Consider the following 16,215-nt stretch of genomic DNA (forward strand, 5'->3'; position numbering starts at 1 on the left):
CCCAGTAAGGACACGGTACACATCACCCTAACACCCTGACCGCTGCCGGTCTACCTCTAGCCGGGAACGGTACAGACAAGCAGGACACCATAGACCCAATGATACAGACCACAGACCCCTAACACCAACAAAAAATCCCCAGATCCCGGGCAACACTGTGTCCTCGCCCCAACGAGACCAGGTGGGCAGACCCATGTCAAGACTCTGGAGACTTTTGGGCACTCACCACAACTCTTTTAATTTCAATTTTATTTTTTTACTTTTAACTTTTAGGTTCTTATCCTGCAACCCATCAGCTAGGATTAGCCTGTATGCATGCTTAATTCATTCTTGTAGGCATCGAGAACCAGACCTCACATTATCACATGACCCGAACATGTCTATGTATCTATGTCCCGATATACGGCTGCTTAACTTGAGTGCCCTTGATTGCCCCCATTCACTACCATTGTGGCTCTCATGACCTACACTTGTTTATATTGATGCCCCGGTCAGTAGTTTGCATGTCTACAGTTTATAGCAGGTACACTTACTGTAAAGTTGAACTTAGTCTCTGATTAGAGCACTAGCTCTCCACCAGGCATGGCCTCAGGGGCCGCAGCATGGCATATACTGTTGATTGGGGGGTCTTGGTTTAGTTTATCGTATTTTCGTTTATGCTTAAAAATTTAAACGTATGCCAATAGCTTCTGTTTATGCTTTAATGATGACACAACTACACTCCACACTACTGGCAGCAATGTTTACTCAACCAACATACATACTGACATTAAGGCATTAGCTCATTATTTTCGATGCACCTGAATATAACTGAGCCTGTCCCTAGTTGAAAATCCACATCTTACTTACCAGACGCAACAACTCAGCGTACAAAGGTGACAGGCTTAACAGTTAACTGCAGTGAACGCTTGGTAGCATTATTTCTTGCCCTTTATATTACCTTATGTCTACAGCATGTCCTCATCCCCCTATTACCAAGCGTGCGACAAAGGACACTGCTTAGCAGGTTCATATTACCCGCGATTTACGGCAGTACCTGCTCAACCATTGATGCGTTAAGCCCACGCTGCCATCAGTACAAATCCTAGACTAATCAAACATTAAAAATCACAGACAGACACAACTCATATATTCTTTAAAGTACATAACCTATGTAAAGTTTCTTGCAAGCATGTTTAATATAAAAACTGTGCAGTACTAACTCATGCCATATATTGTTTGACCTCGAATTGCTGGTATCTGCTGTTGTGGCAATATTGGCACGCATGTACCTTCTATGCACAACAAAAATAAAGAATTAAAAAAAAAATAGATTTAATATAAAGCCACTCCCTGCCCCATTATCTATTTTTTCTATCCTTTCTAAATTCTGTATATCAATTAAAATGAATAGCCCAATCAAGTGTTTCATCCCACTAAATCTTAGTAATCCCAGTTGTCATACTACTCCTTGAATGTCAATATCTCAAGCTCCCCCATTTTCCTTCATGCATTAGAGGCAGACATTTTAAGTTACCATTTGTTTCTATCACTCCCCCCATCTGCACCCTCATGGACTTCAGCTTAATTCCCTCTTATTTCTATACTATCTACCACATTTATCCTTCTTAAACCCCCCTCCCCTACTTAGTTTAAAGCTTCCTCCAACCTTCTAGCTATCCTGTCCTCTAGCACAAAAAAAACCCTCTTTCACTCAAGTGTGATCCGTCATGGCAAAATGGCTATACCAAAGCACAAAATCTGTCCCGTGCTTTAAAAAACACAAACCCTCCTTTCTATACCAAAACTTCAGCCATGCATTGACTTTTCTAATCTCCCACCCTCTTTCCACTGTAACGCACAGGTAATATCTCAGAAAATACCACTTTGAAAGTGCTCTTCTAAAATTTGCTACCTAATTCCCCGAACTCGTGCTTTAAGTCCTCCATCTTCTTTGGTCTTTGTCAGTGGTACCAATAAGAACTATGACAGCAGGGCCATCCCCAGCCTCTCCCAATAATCAATTCACTCTGTCAGCAACATGCTGAAACCAAGCACGCAAAGGTCATCAAACGTTTAATTCTATGCAATCAGAGCGGCTGTTGGACTTTCGCTAGAGCTCTATTTCATTTATAGACTCAAGAGCTCTTGAGAAAGTCTGACAGGGCGAAACGGGTTGAGAAGTACCCTGACAACACTGCAATACAGTATACCTTCTGAATTTCATTATAGTTTACTGTCAATGTTAACATATCTTCTATGACTTTCCCTTTGTCCTTTCTACAGCTGCTTTTGAACATGACTTTTTTCAGTTCTAAAAATCTGAATTAGATAATGTTTTAGATTTTACACACATTATTGTTTCCAAAGCATTATAAGCATCCATTTTATATTTTGGTATTGAGTGTGTTAACATAGCAATAAAACAGAAGTGCCATAGAATATACCGTCATATGTTAAGGCTGTGGTCAATGTGTGTTTAAAATGTAAGACAAGTGCCTTTAGTGTCTTATAAAGTAGTATGTAAAAACAATAAATATTTCAAAATAAAGACTAGGAAAGTATGTAGTGCATTGCATGCAAAGAGCCGCAAAATAAATATTTGGGTTGTGCTTCTTGTTTAGGAATATTGTCGCAAAATACAGTCAACTTTGTTCCCAGTCTTTCCTGGTAAAATAATAGCAGCAAAAAAAAGTTTTTAATCAGTACCTGCTACTAACTACTTGCTGTTGTTAACAGCAACAGCTTGTGGCAGTTATTTACCAACAAAGGCCTCAATTAAAACATTTTGGGTAAGCTTTTTGATTGCGGCGATCGCAGGATTAACACTCCTCAGGTCTGCCTCGGTAGCGATCACAGCCGCAGGGACAGCGCAATCGGGTGCTCCTGGTCTGCCTCAAATACCGATTCAAACAGGAGTAGCCTTAACCCCGTGATGCACATGTGCTGCAGGGACTTCTGATCTGCTTCCCTGTGCTTCCGCGGTCAGTGTGATCAATTGTCAGGGACTACATTTTACTGTCATTTTATTTTATTTTTTTAACCCCCTCATATATTTAGCCAGCTGGGGTGGGTGGAAGTTAGTGGGGAAATGGGAAATGTGGTGTTAGACTAGCTAGGGGTCAACGTTAAAGTTTTTTTTAAAAGCTTTAAAAAGTTAACGTTTTAAAAAAATGTTTTAATAACATTTTTAAAAAGTTAAAAAATTCCACCCCCTTATGACCAGTCCTAATAAACATTAACCCCTTCCCTGTCAATTGATCACTGCCTATAGTGATCGAAATACAGATCACAGTATTATACTGTGATCTGATTTTTTTTTTAACCCCTGAAGGTTAACTTTTATTTATTTTTTTTAACCCTCAGGCATTCAATTTATTTCATTAATTAATTTAAATATTTAAAAATTAAATATTTTGCTAGCTGAGGTGGGTGGGAGTTATGGGAAATTGGGGAATTTACCGTTAGTTCTTCTTACTACTAGTCAGGGGTTAACGGTTAAAAAAAAGTTTATAAAAATTCTACAAGTGTAAAAAAGTTTTAAGAAAGTTTTGAAAAGTTTAAAAAATTTAATAAGTAAAATAAAAAATAAAAACAAGTTTTAAAAAGTAAAAAAAAAGTTTAAAAAAGTAAAAAAATACATTTAAAAATGCTCATTCCACTACACCTGGAACAAACTCACCTGGAAGCGAAAAAATTATGCCTTTTGAAATACCACAGGGTGTATACTTTAAAAAATGGAATGCGTTTGTGGAGTAGTTTGAATAAAAAAAACAGCTAAACTACTCCAAAATGGAACATGGACACAGCGTAAAACTTCAAAGTTAGAAAAAAACTGAATGGCTGCATCTCAAATGTGCCCCTTCACCATTATTAACTATTGTTGTACTCAGACGACATAGCTGAGCGACATATGAAATATTATACAGCCGTAGCACACATAAGATTTGCAAAATATACGGTGCAAACTCACTTTGTGTGTCAAAAAGGAAGAAAAAATGCTTATTACCACTACATTTGGTACAAGCTAGTGAAAAAATTATCGCACACTAAGGTTTAAAATATGTGTAAAACAATAGTAAAAAAGGCTGCGCCACAAAATGCAAAGTAAAAAATATTAGTACCGTATATACTCGAGTATAAGCCGAGTTTTTCAGCCCATTTTTTGGGCTGAAAAACCCCAACTCGGCTTATACTCGAGTCAAGGTCTGTATTATGGCAATTTGCATTGCCATAATACAGACTGGGGGGAGAGGGGGGCTGGCAGAGCTGTAACTTACCTGTTCTGCAGCTCCTGTCAGCTCTCTCCTACTCTGCGCCGTCCGTTCTGCTCTTCTGTCAGCTCACACTGGAAGTCTCGCGAGAGCCGCGGCTCTCGCGAGACTTCCAGTGTAAGCTGACAGAAGAGCAGAACGGACGGCGCAGAGGAGGAGAGAGCTGACAGGAGCTGCAGAACAGGTAAGTTACAGCTCTGCCAGCCCCCCTCTCCCCCCCACTGAACTGCCACTGGACCACCAGGGAAGGAGAGCCCCCCTCCCTGCCATATATCAAGCAGGGAGGGGGGACGAAAAAAAAAATATATAAATAAAAAGAAATAATAAAAAAATAATAATACTAATAAAAAATTAATAATACAAAAAAAAAAGGGGTATAAGGACCACTATGGGGGGGGGGGTATAAGGACCACTATGGAAGGGAGGGGGTGGGTTAAGGACCACTATGGGAGGGAGGGGGTGGGTTAAGGACCACTATGGGAGGGAGGGGGTGGGTTAAGGACCACTATGGGAGGGAGGGGGGTATAAGGACCGCTATGGGAGGGAGGGGGGGTATAAGGACCACTATGGGAGGGAGGGGGTATAAGGACCACTATGGGAGGGAGGGGGGGATAAGGACCACTATGGGAGGGAGGGGGGGGGATAAGGACCACTATTGGAGGGAGGGGGGGATAAGGACCACTATTGGAGGGAGGGGGGGATAAGGACCACTATGGGAGGGAGGGGGGGGGGATAAGGACCACTATTGGAGGGAGGGGGGGATAAGGACCACTATGGGAGGGAGGGGTGGGATAAGGACCACTATGGGAGGAAGGGGGGGTATAAGGACCACTATGGGAGGGAGGGGGGGGTATATGGACCACTATGGGAGGGATGGGGGGGGATAAGGAACACTATGGGAGGGAGAAGGGGGATAAGGACCACTATGGGAGGGAGGGGGGTATAAGGACCGCTATGGGAGGGAGGGGGGTATAAGGACCACTATGGGAGGGAGGGGGGTATAAGGACCACTATGGGAGGGAGGGGGGATAAGGACCACTATGGGAGGGAGGGGGGATAAGGACCACTATGGGAGGGAGGGGGGGGATAAGGACCACTATGGGAGGGAGGGGGGGAATAAGGACCACTATGGGAGGGAGGGGGGATAAGGACCACTATTGGAGGGAGGGGGGGGGATAAGGACCACTATGGGAGGGAGGGGTGGGATAAGGACCACTATGGGAGGGGGGGGGGGTATAAGGACCACTATGGGAGGGAGGGGGGGTATATGGACCACTATGGGAGGGATGGGGGGGGATAAGGAACACTATGGGAGGGAGAAGGGGGATAAGGACCACTATGGGAGGGAGGGGGGTATAAGGACCGCTATGGGAGGGAGGGGGGTATAAGGACCACTATGGGAGGATGGGGGTATAAGGACCACTATGGGAGGGGGGGGGATAAGGACCACTATGGGAGGGAGGGGGGGGATAAGGACCACTATGGGAGGGAGGGGGGGGATAAGGACCACTATTGGAGGGAGGGGGGGATAAGGACCACTATGGGAGGGAGGGGGGGGATAAGGACCACTATGGGAGGGAGGGGTGGGATAAGGACTACTATGGGAGGGAGGGGGGGGGTATAAGGACCACTATGGGAGGGAGGGGGGGTATATGGACCACTATGAGAGGGAGGGGGTGGGATAAGGACCACTATGGGAGGGGAGGGGGAAGTAAGGACCACTAGGGGAGGGGAGGGTAAGGACCACTAGGGGAGGGGTGAGTCAGGACCACTGGGGGGGGTGAAGGAACACGGGGGTGGGGAGGTAAGGACCACTAAGGGAGGAGGAGGGGAAGTCAGGACATATGGGGGGGAGGGGGCGGCAAATTTTTTTTTGCCTACGGCGGCAAATATCCTTGCACCGGCCCTGCACACACTGCATTCACACACTGCATTCATACACACACACGCTGCATTCATGCACACACACGCTGCATTCATGCACACACACGCTGCATTCATGCACACACACGCTGCACTCATACACACACGCTGCACTCATACACACACGCTGCACTCATACACACACGCTGCACTCATACACACACGCTGCACTCATACACACACGCTGCACTCATACACACACATACGCACACACTGCATTCATTATACACACACTGTAAATAAATATTCAATTAATATATTTTTTTAGGATCTAATTTTATTTAGAAATTTACCAGTAGCTGCTGCATTTCCCACCCTAGTCTTATACTCGAGTCAATAAGTTTTCCCAGTTTTTTGGGATAAAATTAGGGGCCTCGGCTTATATTCGGGTCGGCTTATACTCGAGTATATACGGTAATTGAAAAGTAGTAATTAAAAAGTCTTTATAATAAAAGATAGCAAAGTCCAAATAAATGGAGTCCAGTTGGTTAATCCTTACGTATGATCTTGGGATCTTCAAGTATGATAACGTGTCCACTTATATGAAAGATAAAAGAAAGGGACAAACAATAGTGCAATATGTATGGCTCCAATATGGGCATAGAAAATAATGATGGTAGAGAACTCACATTTACAAGAGCTTTAATCCAGCTCTAGGGTAAAGCGCGTACAGCGGTATAATCCCCGCTTATGGGATATGTCATGGGTATCTCTCCGTTTCTAATGTCCAATTCTCAAATATAGAAAGAAAGCAGCCAATAGTGCTCACCTTATAAAAGTGTAGGTATAGGTTAAAATAAAACGTACTTACAAATAGAGAGCAGACCGACTGCTCTATGATGTCGGCATAGGTGGATTGATCCCCACCTGGGATTTCTTTAGATACAGGAACCTTCCAGGCAGATATTAAAACCAATAAAAAAGTAAAAAATATAAAAATAGTAATAAAAGGCCAGGATAAAATACAAGTAGTATAATGTATAATATATATATATATATATATATATATATATATATATATATATATATATATATATATATATATATGTGTGTATCTAAAAAGGATAATTGGCACAAGCAAATGACCAAAATACTGTAATATTTAAAATACACAATATAAAATTTCCATAACGCATTTCGGCAACAGACTTTATCAAATGGAATTACATACACTGCCTGGAACATGGTTTTATATAGGAACATAAGTGATTTAAAGTTTGGCGCCAAAATTGGTACCAGCCAATAAAATTGGGTTAAAATAAAATTAAATAAAATGAAATAAAACACATATTAAACACTATAGCTAGATTCTTTATAGTTTCCCAACCTATTTGGGCTATAAATTTAGCGAAAACGAGCGTGGGGAAGTATAAAATTTAGCGTTTGAAATATGTCACGTGACTTGCGGCACTTCCGCATTTCGGGAGTTAAACCGCACAGCCTCTTGGGAAATGTAGTGAAAAACGGCCGCCAATAGCGCCCGTATAGATTAAAGCAAAGGGAATTAGATTGTATTAAAAAAACAGTTGTAGCCATCTTGGGGAGGCAGAAAAAGGAAATATAAGAAGCCATATTGAGAATGGCAACTAAGTTATTAAATAATATGTTTGTATAAAAACATATTAAATAATGTGAAAATACTTAAAGGGGTAACATACCAGATTAAAACAACTAAAAAACATTGTAAATAGTAAAAAATGAAGAGATCATTGTAAAAACTTAAAAGGTATTATACAGATGCAAGACAGATTGTTGTTATACAGATAAAAGGCAAATTAATATAAAAGTATAGATGTTTTATATATGATTATAAAAAGTTGTGCAAATCAAAGTCTGCATTAAGACCATGGGGTATAAAGGTCTTAAGGTGTCAGGGTACCTGCGGTCTCTACCTCCGAAAGAGGTAGAGACTTAGCTGTTCCTCCATCCAGACGGCCTGATGGCTCCCTTTCCCACGGTCTATCCGGTCATGCAAGGCCGGCTGCGAGGGAGTGACTGCCTTTTACAGCATCTAGGCAGGAAGTTGTCATCAGGACACTCCTCCGGAACGACCTGTCACTCAATTGCTGCAGGACCAATCAGGACGCCTCGGAGGCGTGGTTACTGCTCTGAACAGGGTATTTAACAGAGCTTCTTTCATTAGCTCATTGCCCTGTCGTGGTTCTAGCTTGTTCTAGTCACTCAGTGCTTGTGTATTCTATTATCCCTTTTGGTTTTGACCCGGCTTGTTTACCTTACTCTGCTTATCTCTGTTACCCTTGATTCGGCTTGTCTCGCGCTTACCTGTCTTCTGTTACCCTCGACCTCGGCTTGTCTTTGACCATTCTATACTGTACTACTTACGTTAGTCCGGCCAATCTAAGGTTCGGTATACGTATCTGGCTACTGTTTGTACTCTGCGTGTTGGATCCCTGTCCCGATCCTGACATAAGGTTATACGCCCATTCCATTTCTGTTTTTTCCAAGTATCTTTTTTATATCTCCTCCACGCCAGGGGGTAGAGCATTTTTTTTATTCCGATACATTTAAGTAGCTGTGGGTCTTTATTGTGCATAATACAATGTTTGGATACTGTATGATTCAGATATCCATTTTTAATATTTCTGCAATGTTCGCTCAGTCTTATCTTTAAGCACCTTGTGGTCATCCCCACATATTGGAGGCCACATGGGCACTCAAGCAGATAAATAACATTTTTCGTATTGCAACAAATAAAATCATAAATATTATACACATTATTGGTTTTATTACACATAAATTGAGTAACTTTAGATGGAACAGAACGGTCTGTGGTTCTGCATACTGTACATTGTTTACATTTAAAAAAAACTTTTGTCTGAGGGAAAAAGGAAGAGAAATTCTTAGTCAGGGATTTTTCTTAGTAAAATTTGTGGTTAAAATTGATTTAAAATTGGGTGCTCCTCTAAAAACAATATTTGGATGTGTTGGTAAAATTGGATTACGTATCTTATCATGTTTGAGTATATGCCAATGTTTTTTTTGTTTTTTTTTATATTACTACTTTTATTATTGAAATTAAAAATGACCGGAAGGGATATAGATTAATTTTTTTCTTTGTTTTTGTAAGTCAAGAGGTCTTTGCGTTCTTTTTGTTTTACTATATTGATTGTATAATTTAAATCTGATTCTGAGTAATTTTTTTCAATACATTTTTTTTTTAAATCTGCTTGTTCATTAAAATCATTAATTTCAGAGCAATTCCTGCGAAGTCGCAAGAATTGACTTTTAGGGGCACTCTCTAGCCAAGGCTTATAATGGCAACTCGATTTGTCTATCACCGTATTAGCGCTCACTTTTTTAAAAACTGTTTTTGTTTGGAGTTTTTTTAATAAAAATATTTAGGTCTAAAAAATTAATAGATTCCTTGCTGTATTCGTGTGTAAGAATAATACCCCTATTATTAATATTTAAATGGTTGATAAAAGCAATAAGATTATCTTCTGTACCCTCCAAGATAAAAAATAAGGTTGTCTATATACCTAAAATATGAGACTAGGTTTGCCCGCCATATATGGTTACCCCAGATTGCCTGGGTTTCCCAGTCTACCATAAATAAATTGGCGTGGGATTATACCGCTGTACGCGCTTTACCCTAGAGCTGGATTAAAGCTCTTGTAAATGTGAGTTCTCTACCATCATTATTTTCTATGCCCATATTGGAGCCATACATATTGCACTATTGTTTGTCCCTTTCTTTTATCTTTCATATACCGTATATACTCGAGTATAAGCCGAGTTTTTCAGCCCATTTTTTGGGCTGAAAAACCCCAACTCGGCTTATACTCGAGTCAGAGTCTGTATTATGGCAATTTGCATTGCCATAATACAGACCGGGGGAGAGGGGGGCTGGCAGAGCTGTAACTTACCTGTCCTGCAGCTCCTGTCAGCTCTCTCCTCCTCCGCGCCGTCCGTTCAGCACCTCGGTCAGCTCCCAGTGTAAGTCTCGCGAGAGCCGCGGCTCTCGCGAGATTTACACTGGGAGCTGACAGAAGAGCAGAACGGACGGCGCAGAGGAGGAGAGAGCTGACAGGAGCTGCAGGACAGGTAAGTTACAGCTCTGCCAGCCCCCCTCTCCCCCCCACTGAACTGCCACTGGACCACCAGGGAAGGAGAGCCCCCCTCCCTGCCATATATCAAGCAGGGAGGGGGGACGAAAAATAAATAAATAAATAAAATAAGAAATAAAATAATTAAAAAAAAATTAATAATAAAAAAAGGGGTATAAGGACCACTATGGGAGGGGTGGGGGGTATAAGGACCACTATGGGAGGGAAGGGGTGGGTTAAGGACCACTATGGGAGGGAGGGGGGTATAAGGACCGCTATGGGAGGGAGGGGGGTATAAGGACCGCTATGGGAGGGAGGGGGGGTTTAAGGACCACTATGGGAGGGGGGGGTAAGGACCACTATGGGAGGGAGGGGGGGGATAAGGACCACTATGGGAGGGAGGGGGGGGGGATAAGGACCACTATGGGAGGGAGGGGGGGTATAAGGACCACTATGGGAGGGAGGGGGGTATAAGGACCACTATGGGAGGGAGGGGGGTATAAGGACCACTATGGGAGGGAGGGGGGATAAGGACCACTATGGGAGGGAGGGGGGATAAGGACCACTATTGGAGGGAGGGGGGTATAAGGACCACTATGGGAGGGAGGGGGGGTATAAGGACCACTATGGGAGGGAGGGGGGGTATAAGGACCACTATGGGAGGGGATGGGATAAGGACCACTATGGGAGGGAGGGGGTATAAGGACCATTATGGGAGGGAGGGGGGGGGTATATGGACCACTATGGGAGGGATGGGGGGGGGATAAGGAACACTATGGGAGGGAGAAGGGGGATAAGGACCACTATGAGAGGGAGGGGGTGGGATAAGGACCACTATGGGAGGGGAGGGGGAAGTAAGGACCACTAGGGGAGGGGAGGGTAAGGACCACTAGGGGAGGGGTGAGTCAGGACCTCTGGGGGGGGGAGTGAAGGAACACGGGGGTGGGGAGGTAAGGACCACTGAGGGAGGAGGAGGGGAAGTCAGGACATATGGGGGGGGAGGGGGCGGCAAAAAATGTTTTGCCTACGGCGGCAAATATCCTTGCACCGGCCCTGCACACACTGCATTCACACACTGCATTCATGCACACACACACTGCATTCATGCACACACACACTGCACTCATACACACACGCTGCACTCATACACACACGCTGCACTCATACACACACGCTGCACTCATACACACACGCTGCACTCATACACACACGCTGCACTCATACACACACACATACGCACACACTGCATTCATTATACACACACTGTAAATAAATATTCAATTAATATATTTTTTTTAGGATCTAATTTTATTTAGAAATTTACCAGTAGCTGCTGCATTTCCCACCCTAGTCTTATACTCGAGTCAATAAGTTTTCCCAGTTTTTTGGGATAAAATTAGGGGCCTCGGCTTATATTCGGGTCGGCTTATACTCGAGTATATACGGTAAGTGGACACGTTATCATACTTGAAGATCCCAAGATCATACGTAAGGATTAACCAACTGGACTCCATTTATTTGGACTTTGCTATCTTTTATTATAAAGACTTTTTAATTACTACTTTTCAATTACTAATATTTTTTACTTTGCATTTTGTGGCGCAGCCTTTTTTACTATTGTTTTACACCTGTCTTATTTTAAAAGGTTTTGAGGCATTCCTTTTTAAAGGGTTGCTGCCTATAAGTTGACCAGCGCTGTCTCATTGTTTTATCTTTTTTAAAGTTTAAAATATGCCTTTTGAAATACCCTGGGATGTCTTCTTTAACCCCTTAAGGACCAAACTTATGGAATAAAAGGGAATCATGACATGTCACACATGTCATGTGTCCTTAAGGGGTTAAGAAATGGTGTGCCTTTATGGTGTAGTTGGAATATATAGCCTGCTGAAATACTCCAAAATGGAACATGGACACAGCGTAAAAATTCAGTTTGAAAAAAACTAGAATGGCTGTGTCACAAATTTGACCCTTCAATGTCCACATATACCTGACAAAGGTACATACGGGGGTATTACTGTATTCAGACAACATAGCTGAACAACATATGAAGTATTATACAGCCGTAGCACATATAAGGTTTGCAAAATATACTGTGCAAACTCACTTTGTGTGTCAAAAAGGCAGAAAAATGCTTTTTACCACTACACTTGGTATAAGCTAGTGGAAAAATGATCCAATGCTAAGGTTCAAAATATGCCTTTTGAAATACCCTGGGAAGTCTTCTTTAAGAAATGGTATGCCTTTATGATGTAGTTGGAATATGTAGCCTGATAAAGTGCTCCAAATTGGGACACAGACACATCAAAACCCTCCATGAAAATTCACACTTAAAAAACAGAACTGCTCACGTCTCTTTTACAGCATTGTAGCTTCACAACATAGTGTCTAGGTCATACATTGGTCATATTGTTTACTCAGAAGATGTAACTGAGCCTAATTAGGGGGATTTTATGACAGTGGCACATATCAAGTGTAAGAAATAAACAGCAAAAATGCAACATGTATGTAAAACATTTTTTTCCCTTACCACAAACATTGGCATAAATGGGGGGAAAATTGTGATAAGTTAATTCACAATGTACGCCCTTGGGTGTCTGCTTTATCAAATGCAAGCCCTTTGTTGTTTTTTTTTTTTTTTGAACAGTCAAACTGATATAATACCCCAAAATGAGACATAGGCCCTTCAAATCCATCTATGAAAATTTTAACTATAGAAACAGAAATAGCCTTGTTTCTTATATGGAATTGTAGGTTCACAGAATAGTGCCAAAGACATACAATATGGGTATTGTTATAATGTAAGTAAGTGTCAAAATAACTATGATATCTACTTTATATAAATATATACTTTTATGTGGCAATTTTGCTTTCTGTGATGGCTACTAAACCTTCAAGACAAACATACCAACTTCTAAAATTGTTTCACATTAAAATTTTATTTTAGTCCTTATATTTTGTGACCTGTAACTTTCAAAATAAGTTGAAATCCAATACAAATAATGTACTCTATAAATCAAGATACATAAATGAATTTATTTTGAATTACTTTTTCTAAGCTGGACATATTAAGAACACGCTATTATTGCCAAAACTGTGAAAAAAAATTAATTATTTTTTTTGCATTTTTTTTATAATTAATGAGAATGTATCTATGTATATGTGACATCAAACTAAAGCCCAGTTCGCCCTCTGAAAAACGATATATAATATGTGTTGGTGCAATAAATGACAGAAATGCAAATTGCGTTTGCACACAAACAGCAAAAAATGCAAAAATGGCTTGTGTCCATAAGGGGTTAAAATTAAACTATCAAAAACACGTCATATATAAACAATATATCAAAAATATCTAAATATTAAATCATTTTAAAAGTTTATTTAAACATATTAAATTAAGGATATAGTTGGAAACAAGCCATGTGAATTTGTTCTTTAAATATACAGTAGAAAGATAAAGGCAAGCTAACACATTTTGATCATGTTAAATTATGAATACGTCTGGTGGTAGTATAACATATATTCTTTATTTTTTGCCAGGTGAAGATGTCAAGGTGTTATTTAGTTATTTGGGGATTGGGAGTCTTTCTTCTACTGGTGGAAGGGAGACCAGCGAAAGAAGAATATGGCTTTAAACACTTTCCACCTTTTTTAAGGCTGAGACATAAGGTAAGAAAGATTCACTTTTTATTTTAATTTCCAAATATACACACTTGGAATTTGTTCTTAGAACTAAACTATGTATTTCACGGAGGAGAAACCCAGATGTTACATACCCTTTGAAGAAGTGATTGCATAAAATTGAAGTAATTGCCTGAGAACCTTAACCTACATTTGGGAAATAGTTTACAGCCAACTGATGCAATTATAACAGCATACATTACACATTGGAACATCGTGCTATCTCTTCTTGCCTACCATATAAGTAACACTTTTTTTAGTTTTACAAGTTGCATACAGTACTGTATAAATATATTTTTTAGAGTTGGAGAATCATTGTGGGCTGAACTATGAATAGTCTGAATTCGGGCTGATCCGATGAACGGCTGATATTCCGATTTTTATTTTGCAGCACGCCAGAAACTTGTGGAGAACTGCCTTGCACAAGCCAAAACATGCTTGTTTTCATTCTTTATTCAGAGTGCTATTCCTGGCCCCAGAAAAAAATAGGTATGGAATGGAGAAGAGGCCTTTTTTGGTCAAGGCAGATAAGCAGCTTAGTTTGCCTTGATGGATAGGAGGTCTGTCTCAGTGGCAAAACTAACGCTGGAGCAACCAATGCTGCTGCATCGGGACCTGCACACTCAGGGGGTCCATCGGGTGGACTACATACAAACAGACCCCTGCATTCAAATGTAAACACAACACACAAGTACACCACTACAATTCCAGTGGCAACAGTACATACATATACACCCCTACATGCACACATGAATGCTATACAAAAACATGCTTACATTCAAATGCACAAACACTGCTCACAAATAAAACTCTGCATGGATGGAAAAAGGGGTAATATCCCAGCTGGCATAGCATTATAAGAGTTTGACAGATGGGAATCTACATTTTGGCTCCCTTGTGCTATAGGCCTAAAAATAGTTATTGCCCTACATTAGATCCACCACTAGTCTGCCTAGTCATGTTGTATAAGGTGTATCTTTTGTCCAATCAAGAGGTGAAAAAAAGATGGTTGAGCATTTGAGCACATCCAGTAAACGTTTTTTTCAGAGATCAAGTGACAGCTGACAAATAGAGGGGGAAAGGAGTTGCAGTAAAACAATCTCTACTTCCAAACAGGATTTTTCAGACAGACATTTTCATTGCTGCTACTGAGAGAGACAGGTCATCAGTGATTCTGTGTGTTTTACTCTTGCTGTGCCTGTGTGAGAGTGAGAGAAAGCATTGCTTCTAGTGTGGGAGTAAGTTTAGCTTGCTGCTGCATCTAGCTAGATACTGCAAGGGGCACATGAAACTAATTTGGGAGGAGATTGACATTTTGTCATCGAGCCTAGTGTGAAACTAGGTTACCAACAGACATTTGTTAAAAGTTTATAGGTTTTTTTAAACCAATTTTAGAGTGTGTTGTTCAGTAAAAAAAAAAAAAAAAAAAAAAAAAATCCTCTTGCTCAGCTACTCCCACATTGGAGTATTGGAAACTTTGAGTGGCAAAAATTGCATACTTCATTCATCCTAGTGTGACACTGTTGTATATGGTTAGAGTGGGGTTACACTTCTAGCCTCTGCCTCTAAACCCCTTCCTGACCAAAGATGGAAATGTTCCGTTAAGCTTGTCCTTGCATTAAGGACCCTTGATGGAAAATTTATGTAACCCCAGAACGCTGCGATTGCGGTGATCGCAGGGTTAACGCTCACCCGGTTTGCCTCGCGCTGTCCCTGCAGCAGTGATCGCTCTGACAGGCCGTCAGAGCAAGCACATGTGCTGCAGGGACTCACGATCCGCCTCCCTGCTCTTCCGCTTCCAGTGTGAAGTGCAGGGAGACGAATCAGTGATGATCCTCTTCACCCTGTGTAAAAAAAAAAAAATTCTATTAAATTCGACCCCCCTTTTCCGTGCTTTAATAAATATTAACCCCTTCCATGCCAAATGATCACTGACTACAGTGATCAATTTGCAGGGACTACATTTTACGGTCATCTGATTATTATTTTTATTATTATTTTTTAATTCTTTATTTTTGTAGTGCAGAAAAAATACATACAATTTTGTCATGCCCCAACAGCCAATGACAATAGATTCACAATAGATAGCTTACATGTAGTAGGGCAATGAGAAAGACATGCACAATTTTTAAGAAGGTATACCAACAGGGTTAATGACTTGCTTTGTACATTTTGTATGATTATAGGCATTTTATAGACATTTCGGCAGGAGTATGCAACCTACGAGACAAAGGTTTGCTTAAAATGTCACATGAGCTGCACTATTTTATACGTTAACATGTTGGTGCTATGAT

At 41.0% G+C, this 16,215-nt stretch overlaps 1 protein-coding gene across 4 annotated transcripts in view; it reads left to right on the top strand.

Annotated features, from left to right (window-relative positions):
• Positions 1–16,215, top strand: part of FSTL5 (follistatin like 5) — a 1,067,859-nt gene that overhangs the window by 114,399 nt on the left and 937,245 nt on the right. For all 4 annotated transcript variants that reach the window (XR_010091251.1, XM_063458208.1, XM_063458210.1 and 1 more), the window contains one exon: positions 13,781–13,909. Coding sequence is in view for 3 of the 4 variants with exons in the window: in XM_063458208.1 (XP_063314278.1) it covers positions 13,787–13,909 (123 nt within the window). In the remaining variant the exon portion in view is untranslated. The remainder of the gene's footprint in view (positions 1–13,780; positions 13,910–16,215) is intronic.

Source organism: Pelobates fuscus, chromosome 6 (assembly GCF_036172605.1).
Source record: "Pelobates fuscus isolate aPelFus1 chromosome 6, aPelFus1.pri, whole genome shotgun sequence".
Lineage (NCBI taxonomy): Eukaryota > Metazoa > Chordata > Amphibia > Anura > Pelobatidae > Pelobates > Pelobates fuscus.